Source organism: Sinocyclocheilus grahami, unplaced genomic scaffold, assembly GCF_001515645.1.
Source record: "Sinocyclocheilus grahami isolate Dianchi unplaced genomic scaffold, SAMN03320097.WGS_v1.1 scaffold1587.1, whole genome shotgun sequence".
Taxonomy (NCBI): Eukaryota; Metazoa; Chordata; class Actinopteri; order Cypriniformes; family Cyprinidae; genus Sinocyclocheilus; species Sinocyclocheilus grahami.
In genome coordinates, this window is record NW_015506766.1 from 101,593 (window position 1) to 121,836 (window position 20,244).

The following is a 20,244-nucleotide window of genomic DNA, read 5'->3' on the forward strand; positions in this document are numbered from 1 at the left end:
TATTTGGGTAAGTGAGCGCTTATTCAGAGTCGGTGGGGGTGGGTCGGGGGGGGGGGGTGGCCCGGAGGCTAGAGCCACTGCCCCTGTGCCCTCATTGGCTGAGGTGCCCCTCTCACCAATCCTCCCACCATCACTCCAGCTCAAAGCGTTCTGTTATCCCTCTGCTAAAGATCCACTGATTTCCGGCTAATCCGCTCCATGTTTTCCCACCCGCTCCGCAGCATCACTCACAAGCTGTGTCCCAAACTGTTGGGTGTAAGCTCTACGTTGGACTTAGTTACGTCCAGCTTTCCGATGAATATTTACACCTGTTGCACCATCTAAAACTACGACTAGGCACAGCTAAGCTTTAGCGTAGACTGTGCGTGGACACGACGCCATTCACGTTACTATGGTTACAACTTGAAATTATTGGCTCCAATGAATACATGAAAAATGGCTGCTGAACCGAAAATAAAAATTAAATTACTCTTTGTGAAACAAGAAAAACTCTTCAGTAGGTATATGCATATTTTAGTATGCAAACAAAACAATTCAGTAACAAATAAGAAAAAACAAGACATCTGGCAAAAGATAACAGTGGCAGTAAATGAAGCTGAGGGTGGATTAGGAAACCGGACAGTCAAGGAAGTAAAAAAAAAAAATGGAAAGATCTTCTTCAGGCAGCCAGGAGAGACTCTAGTCTGCTCAAAAAAAAAACAATGGGTGGGATGTCAAAATATTGACACTTTGGGCCCAATTTGGACATTTTCACTTAGGGGTGTACTCACTTTTGTGGCCAGCGGTTTAGACATTAATGGCTGTGTGTTGAGTTATTTTGAGGGGACAGCAAATTTACACTGTTATACAAGCTGTACACTCACTACTTTACATTGTAGCAAAGTGTCATTTCTTCAGTGTTGTCACATGAAAATATATAATAAAATATTTACAAAAATGTGAGAGGTGTACTCACTTCTGTGAGATGCTGTATGAACGCGCTGTTGCATCTCTGAGAACTTTTAAGGCTTATTCTGTGGCGTTTATTTAAGCCTTTAGACGGGTTGTGTCACAGAGTTGTAAAAGCGGTTATGCTCACCAAGTGAATGAATCGCGTTTGCGCCGAACTCTTATTACAAAGCAAAAACAAACACTCTTCTTCGATCCATGAACGTTTCTCTCAGTTAACGTGCGCGATGTCATCTCACAGACTCTGAAACGTCTGTCATAGCAAATCAACACATGTATGCTGTTGTGAATAATTAAGCGAAGCTTCTTCTCAAAGGATAAGAACACGCAGTCTCATAAATAATTTAATAGACACCGACGCGTCATCAATGTACTATTAGTCCATTGCCACGTCACAAATTGTGACGTCAACACAATGTAGATTTTGAACCCGGAAGATGAAAATAGCACAAAGAAGCTTAAAATTAACCAGTTTTCACCAACAGTTAAAATGATCAAATGCTAACATTGTCTTCAATGATGTGCAACACAAACACCTCTGCTAAAATCTCAGAAAAGTAGTCTGGGGTTTTCATGACCCTTTAATGTCTGTTGGTTTTAGCCAATAATCTGCCATTAACTTGTGTTTGTCTGTTTTTTTTTTTTTTTTTTGCTTTAGACATGATGGCACTAAAAGAAGAGAGGCAAGAACTTACAAGGATAGAAGAGAAAGATCAATATGAGAGACATGATTTCATGAATGTGGAAATATCCATACAGTCTGAAACAACTTCATCACAAAAAGAAGTTCAGAAGATTGAATCTAACAGATACTTCACCTGCCATCGAGAGAAGCCTTTTACCTGCAATCTGTGTGGGAAGACCTTCACAAATAAAGCACACCTTGATTCCCACATGAGAAGTCACTCTGGAGAGAAGCCTTTTACCTGCAAATTGTGTGGGAATAGCTTCACACGTAAAAGATCTCTTAAGAGTCACATGGTCGTTCACACTGGAGAGAAGCCGTTTCCATGTGATCAGTGTAAATCCATGAAATCCGTTCTTCCTCCATATACATTCAGAAAACCATACGTTTGTACTGTTTTTTTTTACTTTGTCAACTCTGTGGAGTCTGTTCCACAATTTCACTCCACATACAGAAATGCAAAACTTCTTAATGTTGTACGAACATAAAGATGCTTAAAATTACACTCTCTTCTAAGATTATATCTCTCTTCTCCATTAAGAAACAATTTTTGAATGTTACCAGGGAGTAAATTATTTTTTGCTTCATACATTATTGATTTGGTTCATTTTCAAACAGCACAAGTAAATTTTAATATCGTTGATTTAAAAAAAATAATGAATTTGTGTGATCTCTATAACCAGTTTTGTGAATTATCCGTATTGCTCTTCTTTGCAACATATAAATGCAGATTATCATCATTATCTATGTATTGCCCCAAACCTCTGAGCAATAATTAAAAAATGGGAATATTAACTATCTCTGTTGTTTTGCTTAAACGTACAGTAGATGTGTTCAAAACGCATCTTCCAGCAATGCGCTCAGCAGGGAGATATGATGCTGGGCATGAGATGTCTGTTCCCCGCAAACTCCAAATTTCTACTGTCTTTCCAGAAAAATTTATTTTTGCAGTACCTTTTTTATGGTCAAAGTATTGTGTGTGTGACAGTTCGTTGTCACAGTGTTCACCGTAACGGCACTGTTGTTTTCTTTTTGGTTTGGACTCTTTAGAGAGTTCCATCTTACAAAGAAAAATGAATTTCACTAAGAAAACCTCCCTGTGTTTAAATGCTCCTCTCACGAGTTCTTCCATGAAACGTCACCTCACATGTGACAAGCCTCGACCAGACAAGTGCTAGGTCACGGTGACGCGGTAGGTTCGTCCTATCACATACAAGAGACGTCACCTTGTATGTGACGAGCCTCGACCAATCAAGTGCTAGGTCACGGTGACGCGGTAGGTTCGTCCTATCACATACAAGAGACGTCACCTTGTATGTGACGAGCCTCGACCAATCAAGTGCTAGGTCACGGTGACGCGGTAGGTTCGTCCTATCACATACAAGAGACGTCACCTTGTATGTGACGAGCCTCGACCAATCAAGTGCTAGGTCACGGTGACGAGGCAGAATCGTCACGAGTAAGTGCGAAATGAGAACGTACAAACACAGAAATGTTTCTATATTCTGGAATTCTTTTACTATTTTCATTATTTGCTCTACGATGGCCGGACTTCGCCTCACCTTTGGTACCCCCGAGACTCTTCAGGGACGAAACACTTAAGCAAGTCCCACAAAAATAACAAGGTGCTGCTGGCAGCTATCAGTGGGCTTTCTCATCAGCTGAGCAAGTTCTCTGCCAATGTCTCCCGGGAGTTGAGCACAATCAATGAGAGACTTAAGTCTTTGGAAGAAAGACAAACTCGGCATGAGTCTAACGGCGGCTCGACCGAGGAGTTAAAGAGGAAGAGGCGCTTACATAAACCCAAAATTGCGGTAAGAAATTCCCCTAATGAAATCACCGTTGTTGGGAGTGTTTCTGTAGAACCCAGTGTAAGTTTGTTCACAATTAATTATTTTTTTCTTGTATTTTGCAGGAGTTCGTCGGCTTCATAACTCGGAGGCAAATTGTAGACGCTATGACCCAGAGCAAGGGTAAGGCTGAAAGATAAAGACTATCATACATTCTGTTGTGCAAATTCAAATAAACACGTTTTAATTTAGTGCATTTTGCTTCCACAGATTGAACTCGCCATACAACGAGGCGGTCACTTCATTTTTGGTTGGAGCCCTGTCTGCAACCCCGGAATTTCGCGATGAAGTCCAACATAATAATGCCTTTGTTGGTAAGTAATTTTCGCTGTGTTTTGCCCTATTCTGGCTATTTCTGTGTATTTAGTTATGGTTTCATTGTTAACACACCACTTTAATTGTGTATAGTTGCCTGCAAGACATATTATGAAACAGTGTGCAGAAATTGCCGGTACAGCCAACCGTGTGGCTGCAGCTACTAAGACCTCAGCCCGGAGTCGCCAGTGGAGGAAGAGGCTAAGGCTGATTAAAATCCTTAGTTTCTGTTGTGTTTTTTCCTTGTTGCATTAGTGTACACTGTAAATACTCTGTACATAGTACTGATTATATGTAACAATTGTGTTTACAGCTTTTAGAGGCGAGGCAGAGTGTTTTTGTTGCGGGTGAGATGGATTTCTGGAGGGGCATCACTGCTGACATGATGTCTGATGAAGAGGATGGCACTATTGATGGAGTGTCAGAGTGGATTGTGAGAAGTCCATCGTTCTGCTGCCAGGAGCTCAGCAATCTGTGTACCACACTGCAAGCAAGACTGGAAGCCAGTTTAAAGTATGCTGCATTGCATCATATGTGTCTGCAGAGTGGGTTACTGTCTGATAGAATGTCACCACAAACCTATGACCCCGAGGCGGCAAAAAAACACCTGAAGCCACACATGATGCCCCATCCAAGACCGTAGCCTCTGGCTAACTTACACTTGCTTGTGTGTTTTTATATGTGTGGTTTTAGGTTCTATGCTGTATCAGTAAGGTACATTTAATCAACATGTTTTAAATGTCTGTTTTCATTCCCTAATATTCATCCATGTCTTCAGTTATAATAAATAAGTTACATGACTGTCCTATACAATATTAGCCTGTATGGTGCATATATCTTAATGATTATCATTGACTAATTTGAACCATAATTTCATTAAATAATAAGGGAGGGGTTTACTCAAAATGGTATTATAAGGCTGACCAATAGGTACTGTTGGGGATTCAAGTTGGTTGCATTCATATGCTAATATCCCCCCAACACACACCTACACCTCCACCCCTCCCTCACTCACTCCCTCAAATGGTATGTTTCCGACTGTTTTTGCCACTCGCAAACAAGAACTCCCAGGGCTGCGAACTGTCAATTACTGCCGGTGATCAGAGATGTCATCAGGCAGCCACAGGGACGAAAATCTGGCTTTTCATGCAGTGTTGAGCAGGGGATGTTTTTGAAATTTGGTTCATTTGACACGGAATGACCCGTTCGGGTTTCATGACACTTTAAAGAAACCACTCCCCATTTCTCCAGTGTAACAATTCCTCGGTCAACAGTCCCTAACACAAATATACAGTACATCACAATAGTGATGTTTGATTCTTCTTCGGTTTTATGGCAGGTAGCACCAGTGTAAAGGTGTATTATCGCCACCTACTGTGTTGGAGTGTGGACCATAGTTTACCCATTTCATAAAACAAAAAACTACATTCTCTTTATCAGTTCTGTTCTTTTGAGATAAAATGTGAATTCCTTATGGATTATAGAGCTTATTTCTTTAAGTTTAATTTCTTCCACTGCCACCTTTCTAAGTTCCTTCTTCATTGTTTCTCTGATGACGCAAGACGCACAGCCGAAGTTTACTGACGGTCGAACTATCGAAGTTTGCCGAAGATTACTGCTGATCCTGATGTGTGAGTTTACGATACTTTGCAAGTCTGAGGCACATACTGGAAATATGCTTAAATAGCTTACTACTGTTATTAAATAACGTTTTATTAAAACCTGCAAAATCCTTTCTGTAGAGAGATGTAAATTAATTGTACTATAGTTTATTGTGCACGTAGATACAATTTTAAGTTGTTACGTAAAATAAATTAATTTATAAGTTTTATCTCTCTATATACTTAAGACATATCTGCATCAGTACATATCTGCATCAATGTATGTAATGTGTGCTGTAGGTGTGAAACTTTTAGGAATATTATCCAAACGATATTTGAACGACATCCTCTCAACCTGCTCAAAATTTTGAACTCACTGTGAGGACACAGTATGAGGATTGTGATCATCGCATGGTCTCACGTGTTGACTGGGATACTATGTATATCTTTAGCTTTTATGTCTTTGATGCCTAAAAATTCCTCTGCAGCTCCCACTACTATCTTGATTCTACCGAGTTTAACCTACCGAACAGATTGCTACACGTCACTTCCTGTTTGTTGCTGCCGTGTGTTTTGAGTTTGAGCTCCGTCAAGTCAATTCTTCATCGTCTATTTTTTTTATCTTAAAATCTATTTTATACACCATAATTTTCATTTATATAACGTGTGAATATATCCCTTATCATATTCTACTACAAAAACAATCAGAGCGCCTGGTTATCACTAGTTTTATTTTGATTTCCCGAGTCTGCTATTAGCTTATAGCCCATTAGCATCGCCAGCGTGGTTGCCGCTAACCTTGCTTACATTGCTAATACTCTATTCACACACATTACCATTGTTTTACTCACTGTTACTTGCTTTAATGGCAGATGTGTGTCTACCTTTGAGTGGAGGTGAGGACACGTTGAGTGCAGGTGAGGACACCGAATGCAGCTCAAGCTGGAGGCCGTGGAGAAGCAGATCTGCGACCTGGTGGAGAGGCAGGCCCAGCTGATAGAGCGGAGAGCCGCACTGGAAACATCCCGGGCTGACGCTCACAAGTCCGAGGTAAGTATACAGCACGCTACTAACTCTCCCACCACCTCTACTCCGTGTGTATCTCTGCACAGGCCCGGTGCACCCAGGACGCGATCTTCCCAGATGTCCTTCACTCCAGCGTCGGGACACCACGGACCCTGGGTGCACCCGCAACGGAAGACGCGAGCCAGACCCCGGGCGATGACCTCTCCCCCTCCGCCGCCTCCGGTCTTCGAGATCTCTACCCGGAACCGCGTCGCTCCCCTCCGCAAGACGGAACGCGACGTTGTGATCGTCGTAGACTCTATAGCACGTCCGTGCTACGTTAGCTGAAGGTAAAGTGCACACTCACTGTTTCCCTGGTGCTCGTGTTCTCGATGTTTCTGCGCAGATGCCCGCAATCCTGAAGGGCGACGAGAGCCCCGGAGCAGTCGTGCTTCACGCCGGGGTTAATGACACCAAGCTGCGGCAGACGGAGACACTGAAGAGGGACTTCAGTCTATAAAGACTTGTGTCTGTTCCCCGAATAGTGAGGCCAAAATATAAATTTAATGCAGTATCTAAAATAAATCTGATCGTGATTAAACCAGAAAAATGTAAAAATAAATGAACAAAAGCAATTTTTAAAGTTTGGGCTCCTAAACATTAGATCACGCGCACCCAAAACAGTTATTGTAAATGAAATGATCACAGATAATAGTTTTGATGTACTCTGCTTGACTGAAACCTGGATAAAACCAAATGATTATATTGGTCTAAATGAGTCTACTCCACCAAGCTACTGTTATAAGCATGAGCCCCGTCAGACTGGTTGTGGCGGTGGTGTTGCAACAATATATAGTGATATTCTCAATGTTACTCAGAAGACAGGATACAGGTTTAACTCATTCGAAATACTTCTGCTTAATGTTACATTGTCAGATATGCAAAAGAAACCTATCGTATCTCTTGCTTTGGTTACTGTGTATAGACCACCAGGGCCGTATACAGATTTCCTAAAAGAAATTGCAGATTTCATCTCAGACCTATTTGTCACTGTTGATAAAGCGCTAATTGTCGTAGATTTTAACATTCACGTTGATAATTCAAATGATGCATTAGGACTTGCGTTTACTGACCTAGTAAACTCTTTTGGAGTCAAGCAAAACGTCACCGGGCCCTCTCATCGTTTTAATCATACGCTAGATTTAATTATAATCGCATGGAATTGATCTTACTGATATAGATATCGTACCACAAAGTGATTGTTACTGACCATTTCCTTGTATCGTGTATGCTGCGTATTACTGATATTAACTATATGGCTCCACGTTATCGTCTGGGCAGAACTATTGTCCCAGCCACCAAAGACAGATTCACAAATAATCTGCCTGATTTATCTCAACTGCTCTGTGTACCCATAAATACACATGAACTAGACGAAATGACTAGCAACATGGGCACTATCTTCTCTAATACATTAGAAGCTGTTGCCCCCATCAAATTGAAAAAGGTTAGAGAAAAACGTACTGGTACAACAGTAATACCCATTCTCTCAAGAAAGAAACTCGTAGTCTTGAGTGCAAATGGAGAAAAACTAACTTGGAAATTTTTAGAAGGAAAAACAGTATGTCCAGCTATAGACAGGCTCTAAAAGCTGCCAGGGCCAAGCATATCCACAAACTTTTAGAAAATAACCAAAACAATCCTAGTTTGGTTTTTATTTTAGCACAGTGGCTAGATTAACAAATAACCAGACTCCACCCGATCTAAATATTCCCTCACAGTTTAATAGTAATGACTTTATGAATTTCTTCACTGATAAAATAGATATCAGAAATACAATAACAAATGTAGATTTTACAGCATATAATATTTCAGCTTCATTCATCGCACCAAAAGATAAACTGCAGTGCTTTACAACTATAGGACAGGAAGAGCTAAATAAACGTATCACTGCATCTCAACCAACAACATGCCTGTTAGATCCTGTACCCACTAAATTACTAAAAGAGTTGTTACCTGTAGCAGAAGAACCGCTTCTCAATATTATTAACTCGTCGTTGTCTTTAGGTCATGTCCCAAAACCATTCAAGCTGGCGGTTATTAAGCCTCTTAAGAAACCACAACTAGATCCTAGTGAACTGGCAAATTACAGACTCCGGCATCGGGCCCCACCATAGCACAGAAACAGCACTTGTTAAAATTACAAATTACTTGCTTCTTGCATCAGACCAAGGCTGCATCTCATTGCTAGTTTTACTTGATCTTAGTGCTGCGTTCGATACTATAGATCATGACATACTCATAGAGCGATTACAAAACTATACAGGTATTCAAGGGCAGGCTTTAAGATGGTTTAGATCCTACCTGTCCGATCGCTACCACTTTGTTCATTTAAATGGGGAGTCATCTCAATTATCACCAGTAAAATATGGAGTGCCACAAGGATCTGTCCTAGGTCCTCTGCTATTTTCAATATACATGTTGCCCCTTGGTAATATTATTAGAAAATACGAGATTAGTTTCCACTGTTATGCTGATGATACTCAACTACATCTCAACAAGACCAGATGAAACTTCTAAATTATCTAAGCTAACAGAGTGTGTTAAAAATGTAAAACCAATAATTTTCTCCTATTAAATTCGGATAATATAGAGATATTACTTATTGGACCAAAAAACAGTACACAGAATCTCTTCGGTTTGATTATGTCTTTAATTGATTTTTCTGTACATTCTGCCATATGTACATTAACTGACAGTCACCACTGATAAGCTACCACTAAATATTGTAGAAACCTAATTGGCTGTAAAGTTGCTTTGCAACGATTTGTATCGTGAAAAGCGCTATACAAATAAACTTGAACTGAATTGAATTGAATTGATTCTATCGCTTTTCCTTTCTGGTTGTACAGCAACATTAACTACTTTACACATAAATGCTATAAAGTTTTTCTTTTCAACAATCAAACTGTTCTCATCAACTTTACATTTATGATTGTATGGTTGCTGTGGAGGTAGCAACCATTAATTATCATCAAGTGATGATAATTCATTTGAGATATAATTAATTATCATTTGGTGTCTGGACTATTGCTGAAACAGATGCTGTCTGTAATGATTGTAATGTGTCTAAACTGGTCAATTTATGAGACTATGACACTTTCAGTGAATATAAAATATTTTCTTAATTATCATCACTTCTGTCATAAGAAAGTTTTGCATGTTTTCATACATGCAAAACTTTCTTATGACAGAAGTGATGATAATTCATTTGAGATATAATTAATTATCATTTGGTGTCTGGACTATTGCTGAAACAGATGCTGTCTGTAATGATTGTAATGTGTCTAAACTGGTCAATTTATGAGACTATGACACTTTCAGTGAATATAAAATATTTTCTTGCACATCCTGAGAGTTTGTGCCGCTCAGATCTGCAGCTCTCTGACACTATTTATTCATTCACATTATTTTATCTATTATTCAGCCATTCATCTACTACAATTACACAGCAACATGTCCCTTCTTTTTTTAGCCACAAACTCAATAAGGTCTGTAGTGGAGGTTGGATGTGTTATTTTTTATCCACACAATAATATTTTTTTCTTCAAACTATTTTTAACCAATATCAACATCTCAAAGCTTCATGATAAAATGTTAGAGCAGTGTAATATTATGACTGTCAGAGCAAATTTGTGATTATTAATCATTTACTAATGATATGATTATTTCATGACTTACAAAAACATTTTTGGATGATTTAAAACACACTTGTGGCATGATAGCATACACATCTATATACATCTACAAATGTATATTAATGTTTAAATGATTAGTTAATCATGAACAAAACACTTTTAAATTACCTGATCATTATTATAAAGTGTTGCCAGAAGTTTGATCAAAACAGTCTGTAGTCACTGTCACAACCAAACTGTGTAAAAACTATGATGATGATGAGGTGTTTTTTTCAGACAGATTTGGCAACCTTGCTGACCAAACGAAAGTGAAAGCAGTTTACACTTGACTGTACGATTGTTGTTTTTTTCATTTTGAAAAACTGATCATCAAACTGTTATTATTATTTGCTGATGTGGGAATTTAGATGTACCTAATGGGAAACCAAGGACACTTTGAGAACTTGTCTAGTAGCTGAACATTTTGATCAAAGCAAGTCTCAAAGAAAGGAGCACAGAGGCATTTCCTTTTTAATGTAAGAAAGCATAAAATACTAACTTTATCATGAAGTACTCAAAAAATATGATTAAAATGGACAAATAGGGATTACAAGATTGTAACATGTTTCACTCTAATGTTCTGTAATCATGTTTTCAAACTTTTATATAATTGATATAATGATAATCTTAAAGTACCCTACTTTTGTTACTCCATGGGTTGTTTTACACTGACATATATTTTACATTTCATATTACTTACAGTCATAGATATTACTCATGCATTACCTTCCTTAATTAATATAAGAAGAATATATCACTTATGTTCTTTGTGTAATCTTGAGTCAGAAACACTTCTATGTTTATTTTCCTCTTGCAACTACTCAAAATGAATATGTGCTTCTAGAAACATTTAAACAAAGTGCATTTCATAAAATAATGACAGTAGATACACGCATGATATTGGTTTGGATTATAACACTGTATTTTCTGTAGTTGATTAAACTTAGTCACTGTGGCAACTTATGCTGGGAAACTGACCTGGGCCTGTTTCATAAAACAAATGTACCAAATAAGCCAGGTTTATTTCAGTTAGTCTGACTTATTGTTGTCACGTGTATGTTCCCGTTCTCTTTGTGCTACGTGAGATTCCCTGAAATAGATAATTACACTCCTTCGTTTTGTATTCCTGGTCTCCTTGTTCCTCGCTCCGTGCTCTTCACACTACCACCGACAGTGACAATTGTTAGTTATTTTGGTTGAAAATAAGTCTGACTAACTAAAATAAGCCTGGCTTATTTGGTAAACTTGTTTAATGGAACAGGCCCCTGGTCTAAAGCAGGCTAACTCTCAGGCTAAGCTAAGCTCCTCTACTGACCAATAGGAACACAATGATTTTACCACTGTCTCACATACTATTATTTGACTTTTTATTTTTATTTTTTACAGTTTCTAGCCATGCAGATTTTCTCTCTGGTTTTATGACAGCTGTACCTTTTATAGTTTGCAGAACAGATAGCAGAACATTAGAACATTACAGTATAAAATTGCTCTTTAAAGCAGTAAAATAACTAAATTAAAAGTTAACTGAATTGAAAATAAATAAAAGAAAATGACTATTTTAACTGCTATAAGAAACACACTAACTAATTTGATCTTAGTAATTAGTACTGTACTAGCTTACATTTGATTGACCTATTACAATAGTCCCTTTACAGTTACTGCTATAATAAAAAATACTTATATGTAGGTTTAAAATTCTACAAAAGACACATTTAATGTCCAACAACAAATATTTGAGCAAAATGTATATTTTACTCAGAATTATTGTGCTCCTATTCGATTGCGCTCTGTCTGCCCTCGCCCACTCCTGACAGCAAAATGGTTATGTTTGCGTGACTTTCTGACATTTACAGATTAAAAATATACCTGTGAAATGTCAGTTATGCACTGAGGAAAACACAACGTCTCAAATGCATTAAACAGCACAGATATATTCGCTGTTTGCGATGGTGGATCGATTTGATCCATGATCGACATTAAGGTCTGCTTAATAATAAGCGTGCTCAAATTAGTTAGATTGTGTGAATTTAATTTGTCGTTAATGGAATTGTTTTAGCCCAGATTGATTTGTTAGGTTATTTCAAGTCAGGTTTTGGACTTTAATCCCAGTTTTTCCTCGGGTCTCTGTGGTGTTGTGATGCGTCATATTCACGCAGCAGCAGCGGTGAGAGAGCGCGCTTGAGAAACAGTTTAGAGAAGAGAAATCAATCTACATATAAAATATTGGTCACTTTCTAAATAATGAAAGTATAGCACATCCACTAGTAATTACATTTAAATCATTTTTTTACCGATGCAAATATGTTAGAAACGATGCATCGCAATATAAATGACAACTTGTAGCCGATGCACACTTTTTAAACATGCATCGCATCATTCATTTTTTATGCCGATGCACCGAGCGAATCGGGGAATCTTCCCATCCCTATTAGCCAGCCATATAAATGCAAGGCAGTAAGCTCATTGGCTGCATATGCAGCATGAACCAATCAGCTTGTGCCAAGTCGTTTAGCTCTCTGAATATCATCAGTTACGTTAACAACCCATCAGCCTGCGTGATCTAGAGTTTCATGACTAAACTATATATTTTAATCATGACAACCCTCATTAGATTTTAGCATGGTGATGGAAATGACAATGTTAATGTATTTGGTCTTGGCGAAATAGATCTGCTACGCTGCTGCATTGCTGCTGCTGTTGGTTATTGCTGTAGTTGTAGATTATTGCTGCTGCTGCAAGCAAGTACAGGAACTTGCTACTGCCAATGCATACGGTGATACGGTGCCGTGAGTATTTAAGACATACTGCTGCTACACAAATAGCAAATAAAATAACCCCCCAACAAAGCTGGAAGAAGAAAATAAAACAATTAAATATGTATGCTGCTGCTATACAATAATATGCTTAAAATCATCCCTATAAGGCAGAAGGAATATAAAAGGTAAAACCCCCCAGAACAAGCAGCTCTATTGCCAAGACATATGTACTGCTGCTGCTCTAGAGAGCCGTGAGACTGTGTGTTTGCTATCTATGTGATCTAATGGCTTAACGCTAGTGAACTATTGCTTTGTGTACCTGATCGGTTGACCAGATAGCTTAAACTAGTGACCTGAGTTGAAAGTGTTTCTGGGCTAATGGAGCCCAGATAAATTAACTAGTGGCTTAACGATGTGAACCTGGGTGCTGTACCCTTTATTTAACTAACAACCTAAATAACTATGTGTGTCTGAGCCAATAGCTCAAACTTACCTAGATAGAAACGTGTCGTTAACAAACAGGAATCACACTGTAGGCTGATAGATGAAGTAACCCCTAGCAACCACCTGACTCAGGCTCGGGTGGCCTGAGCAAATAGTTTTGAATTTGTCATTCAAGAGATGTAATTATTATTTTTTTCCCATTAACGTTAATCAATGTTACTGCAATGGAAATACTTACCTTTAACTTATTAATAATATTTGGCGAAATAATAAATTACTGTACACCCTGTAGTTGTGGTGTCATATGGCCAGGACTAATTCTGCGTCAAAAGCAGCTGCTCATTTATTTTGATAATTTAACATATTTATATTGCATATTAAGAATGATAATGTTTGCATTGTATGAACACATCATTGCTAAAGGCATGGCTCGTTCCAAGATGGTCTTGAGCAGGACACTACAGTGACTTTATTTAAATGCAGTTGTCTGCTTTTATATTAATTGTGTCCAAATTAAAGGGGTCATATGATGTTGCTAAAGACAAAAGATGTTGTGACGAGACAAAAACATTAAAACCCATTATAATTGAGGCATTTGTTGCATCCGGTGTGGACATAATTACGGATTATAATGACTTATACTTTCTTTTTATGCGTTGCATCACGCCGTGTAACCATAAAACCATGTCTGCATTTGTGATCTGAGAACTGACAAACAACAAGCGCTACTCTACACTGCTCAAAACTCGAATCGTCAGTGGCAAATTCTTGATTTAAAAAAACAAACTTACAGTCTGTCAGTCAGAACAGCCGGCATTGTTGTCTACTCTACCAGGATCAGGACACAGTCCTCCATAAAATGTGCTGCACACATCTGAATATTTGGGTTGAAGTGTTCTGGAACAGTGTTGTAAATACAACTTAACCACTGATTTCTAGTCGTGTCCTCTTTTGGAAGGCCAAACAAAGTAGTTTCTCTTTCACAACGAAACACAGCGTCACACACGGCGGCCTTGAGTGATTGGCGGCCAGCGGATTCAACGAAGGAGCGGCCGGCAGGCTTGCGGCAACCACATGTGACGACCCCGGGCTGGACTTCGTCCACGGTGAAAGCCGATCTGAGACAGATAAAGACAGGACAGAATGAGCGGCAGGTGCAGCCGCGCTGATTAGCTCATCAGCCCCTTGGTTGCCGGAGCAACGCTGACGAGCAATCAGACAGGAAACACAAACAGGCACGCAGTAATGAGCACACGGATCCATGAACCGTGACAGTACCCCTCCCCCTAGGAGCGCCTCCTGGCGTTCCCAGAGGAACTTGCCTGTCGATTGTAATCATCGCTAAGCGAATGATCCAATATGTCCCTAGCAGGAACCCAACTCCTCTCCTCCGGACCGTAACCCTCCCAGTCCACCAGGTACTGAAATCTGCGTCCCCTCCGCCTCGAGTCCAGAATGCGTTTAACTGAATAAGTGAGTTCCCCATCTATGAGTCGCGGCGGTGGGGGAACTGGGGCAGGCGGATTAATGGTAGAACGAAAAACTGGCTTTAATTTGTGAAAGACATGATCAATGACGGCAACCGCCGTTTCTCTGGCTGAGGGTATTTTGGACAGAGGAATAAAATGAGTTGCCTTCGAGAACCGGTCCACCACGGTCAAAACTACCGTGTTACCCTGAGATGGCGGGAGTCCCGTCACAAAATCTAGTGAAATGTGGGACGAGGGTCTCGAAGGAACAGCCAGCGGTTGTGGGTCCAGTTGGGGGTCGACCGGAAACCTTAAAAGAGGCACAGACAGAGCAGGCCAAAACAAAATGTCGTATGTCACGGGCCATAGATTGCCACCAGAACTGTTGTTTAACAAGAAAAAGTGTTCGACTAACCCCCGGATGACAGGCTACCCTGGAAGAATGACCCCAACGGATGACATCGGACCGCAATCCTTCTGGCACAAATAAACAACTCGATGGGCACCCGGTGGAGGTCAAGGCAGTCAAAGGGGCGGCTAGTTGACTGTAATTGCGAATGAAACGCCAGTAAAAATTGGCAAAGCCCAGAAACCTCTGCAGGGCCTTGCGGGAATCCGGGGTTGGCCAATCTACCACAGCCTGCACTTTGTCGGGATCCATGCGCACTCCCTCGGACGACACGATGTACCCTAGGAAAGGAACAGATTGTGCATGAAAAACGCATTTCTCCGCCTTGACAAAAAGCCCATTCTCTAGCAGACTCTGAAGCACTGACTTGACGTGCTGAACATGTTCCTGGAGAGAACGAGAAAAAATCAATATGTCATCCGGGTAGACATATATGAACTGATCGACCATGTCTCTCAGCACGTCATTTACCAGTGCTTGGAAAACCGCGGGAGCATTAGAGAACCCAAATGGCATAACAAGATACTCAAAATGCCCCCTGGCGGTATTAAAAGCGGTCTTCCATTCATCCCCCTCCCTTATGTGAACCAAATGATAGGCATTGCGAAGATCCAACTTAGTGAAAAAGGAAGCACCCTGCAGACTCTCGAAGGCTGAAGACATCAACGGCAAAGGATAGGTATTCTTCACCGTGATGCTGTTCAGCCCTCGATAGTCAATACAAGGATGAAGGGAACCATCTTTCTTTTCCACAAAGAAAAACCCCGCGCCAGCAGGAGAAGAAGAGCGACGGATGATCTTGACTGCCAGAGAATCAGAAATATATTTCTCCATGGCCTCCCTTTCCGGAGCGGAAAGTGAGTATAACCTGCCTTTAGGCGGAGACGTACCTGACAATAACTCTATCGCACAATCATAAGGACTATGTGGAGGAAGAGAAGCAGCCCGAGACTTACTGAACACTCCCTTCAGGTCAAGATACTCAGCAGGCACGTTTGACAGATCCACATGTTCATCCTGAAACACAGAACAAGACACAGAAGAACAAGCAGACAACAAACATGACGCATGACAATATTCACTTCAGGATGAGACTGTGTTCTGACGCCAGTTTATATTGGGATTGTGTAATGACAGCCAGGGGTGACCCAAGACCACCGGAGCCAAAGGGGAGTCGATGATGAAGAAGGAAATGTTCTCTGTGTGGTTACCTGACGTGACGAGCCTCACCAACTGTGTACAATGGGTGATAGGTGAGAGAGACTGCCCGCAGAGTGCACTAACCGAGATGGATCTTTCGAGTGGAACCAACTGAATTTCCAGTTTGTGCGCTGTCTTGCGATCCAGGAAATCTCCCTCAGAACCCGAGTCAAGGAGAGCTCTACAAGGGAATGTGTCCCAACCTAGGAGTAGTTGGACTGAGAGAAGCGTTACTTCAGAGGAGGCTTTCTCCACCGCGACTCCGCCCGCCAGTAACCTCCTAACTACTGACGGGCCTTGGCTTTAACCGGGCAGCATGCAACAACGTGACCAACAGCACCACAGTACAAACACAGGCCCAGGTTTCTGCTTCTCTCCTTCTCCTCCTGTGAAAGACAGGCTCTGCTCACCTGCATAGGCTCGGGACCGGAGAGGTAATCAGAGGAACCCTTCGTCGGGGCGGCGAATTGATCGCCACTACCTGCCGACACCTGTAGAGATCGCTCGTAACGTCGTCGCAGTCTATTGTCCACTCGAATCGCCAGATCGATCAACCCGTCCAGTGAGGTGGGTAGCTCTAAAGTGTAGATTTCATTGGTGATACAATCGGCCAGTCCATGCCTAAAAATGTCCCACTGTGCTTCCTGATTCCAATTGCACTCTGCCACCAAAGTGCGAAACTCAATCGTGTAATCAGTTACAGATCGATCTCCCTGGCGTAACTCCGCCAACTCCCGCGCCGCCTCCCTGCCGGACGCCGCCCGATCAAAGACTTTCCTGAGTTCGTCCAAAAAAGACTGGAATGACGAACAACACTGATGCTTCCGCTCCCACACCGCTGTTCCCCAGAGCGCCGCACGTCCAGTCAGTAGCGTGATAACAAACGCCACCTTGGACTCCTCTGTGGGAAAAGATGAACGCTGGAGAGCAATATGAAGTGAACAGGGCGCTAGAAATGATCGACACAACAGGGGCTCACTGGAGTAGACTGTTGGAGGCGGTAGGTGGGGCTCAGCCCACCGGCTGGGAAACTCCACAGGTGAGGCTGTAGCGGAATCGAGCGCAGTGGGCCGTTGGGCCGCTTCAGCCCTTAGCTGACGAAATTGGGTGGTTAAATCCGAAACTTGCGTTATTAGCGTCTGTACCGCTCGACCGGTAGCCAGGATCTGCTGTTCCTGCTGCTCCATGCGAGCACTGCTGTCGGAAAGAACGTCTCTGAGCTCCACTGCACTTGCTGGATCCATCCTGGTCAGATCTGTTACGGGAAGAGAACTCAGAATCCAGTTGCAAGTGAAAAGTGATTTATTGTGACAATAAATAATGAAGTTGGGTCGCAAGCCAAACGTGATGATTAAGGTGAGTAGCCGTGAGCACACGGGGATTGTGAAATCCCGACCCGATCCAGCTAGGGGAGTGGAATCCAGCGAGACTTCGATGGGTTCCCAGACTAGATATAATCCGATACAGAGGACTGGAAACAATCTGAGGCGGAGATCCGCCAGGCACACAGACTCTGGAGAGACAACAAGCATGAGCCAGGACAAATAATGATCTGACAACATGCAGCACAACACACGAGACAGATAAAGACAGGACAGAACGAGTGGCAGGTGCAGCCGCGCTGATTAGCAATCAGACAGGAAACACAAACAGGCACGCAGTAATGAACACACGGATCCATGAACCGTGAAAAAGAGTTCACATACCATCCATTTTTAGTCACTGAAACTTCAGCAATTGTAAGCTGCTTTGGATAAAAGCGTCTGCAAAATGAATCACTGTAAATATAAACTACAGTCTACTTACTGCTGCTGCAACTAAATGCATGTTTTGATTTGCTATGCATACTGCTATTAATAATTCGCTAATAATACAATCTGATTATATGGATACTGCTGCTACACTCCATGAAAGTACTAGAATTGCTGTAGCCCATCCATGCAATATCACTGAAATTTCTTGCAACTAAAGTACTTTCTGCTGCCCCTGCTATATTAGCAATAATAATTGGTTGCTATGCAGACTGCTGCTAATGTTATTTCTAACATTGCATCTAAATTTGCTATTCAATTTACTAAAGATTGCGATCTGAATAGCTATGCATACTGCTGCTACAGCTGCACTAAAGTACTTAGAATTACTATAAGAGTCTTTATTAAACAATGAAACGCAAACAAATAATGCCTATTTCGCTTTGAAGAGTTTACAAAATCTCTGTACGCCCTGTTAAATAAACGAAGTAATAAAAGCCTATTCCAATTTGAAAGAGTTACTTACCCCATGTGGTATCACTGAAATTTCATGCAACCCGATACTTTCTGCTGCTGTTGCTATAAAAAAACAGTAATAATTCGACTTGATTTGCTATGCATACTGCTATTAACAATTTGCTAATAACGCAATCTGGATTCAATGATACTGCTGCTACACTCCATGAAGTACTATAATTGCTGTAAGCCCAACTGAATACACAAATAGTAAATCCCAGTTTAAGAGTGTCCTACTATTAGCTACATTGTACATGGGCTACTGATTGGAAATTATTTATTATTAGTAGAATCTTTATATTTTAAACAAATTTGTGATTATCCTTAAACTATCACTAAACATGACTTTCATAATAAACTCTTCACTATCACAGAACCAAGGTAACGAGTGAAATAGAGATGTGGCCCCATTAAGAATGAGCGCTCCCTCTTCTGAAGAGCAATGCAATGCGGCACGAGCACACGTATGAGCGGGTATATTATTTTCTGTTGCTCATTAAGTTGTTATGGTTAAATAGGTAAGGCCGTTGACAGTATGACGTTTATGAAATACAGTTATACGGGTTCACCTTGACTTAAACTGTGAAACGCCAACGGCAAACCAACCCCACTAGTGAGGTGTGCATCTGAAAGCGATCCGTTCACGGTTAATGTATAAATGAATGCCCACAGAAGACTTCAAAAGCATTGGAGATTTCGGGCAAATAAGTTAATCCCCAATTCACTTTACTGTTCTAAATCCGCGATGCTTGACGTTGTATTCTCAGATACACGAACTAGGAAAACAGCTTGCTGCTGCTGCTGCTAAACTACTGCGCTTATATGAACAAGACATGCTTAGTAATTACTCCTCACGTGAATAATCTGCGCGTAGTTGTATGTATTCTAGTTTAAAAATGTAAATCTGACGAACGCAATAATCCACTGAATCAGAGTGAAGACCGTTTACTTATCTTAAGCTGGGCTCACACTACAGGAGTTTTAAAATCTTAACCGATTATGAAATCTGGTTGTAGTACACACATAAGGAGAATCTTTGCAGATTATCTTCTCTCAAATCTTAAACATGCACACACTACAAGATTTGAACATCATGGCACATCACACACTACAAGATATTATTAAGATTATCATGCCAGAGGGAGCGCCTCACGTGATCACCTCATGACCAGGGGCGTGTCTACGTGGTGGCCAGAGGTGGCACCGGCCCCCCCTGAAATCTGGCTGGCCACCCCAGGTGCCCCCCCACATATCTTGCGATGGGCTTGTTTTTAGTAAATTTCTAACTGCATCTAGCAGTGGCGGATCCTGTGTAGCTGCCTAGGGCCGCTTTCTTCTCTTTTTTTATACTTAATTTTAAGCCGTTTCTATAGCGTGATCTTAATGACAAATGTCGAGAGCGCGTAATGTTACGCGATCCATGTAATGCGTAAGCAAGAATCTCACCGCAAGAATCCGCAAGCGGATTTCCTTCACTCATACAAAACTGGACGTGTGCTTTTAACTATACGTTGGTTCTTTATTTTATGAATTGGCTCTGCTCTCGCTCAGATATTGC

General features: G+C 41.0%; 1 protein-coding gene across 1 annotated transcript in view; it reads left to right on the top strand.

The window, feature by feature from the left end:
• Nucleotides 1-3,623, top strand: part of LOC107571371 (gastrula zinc finger protein XlCGF57.1-like) — a 20,705-nt gene extending 17,082 nt beyond the window's left edge. The window contains exons 4-6 of the mRNA XM_016257691.1: nt 1,607-2,019; nt 3,295-3,447; nt 3,549-3,623. Of these exons, the coding sequence (XP_016113177.1) occupies nt 1,607-2,019; nt 3,295-3,447; nt 3,549-3,623 (641 nt within the window). The remainder of the gene's footprint in view (nt 1-1,606; nt 2,020-3,294; nt 3,448-3,548) is intronic.
• The last annotated feature ends 16,621 nt before the right edge of the window (nt 3,624-20,244 follow it).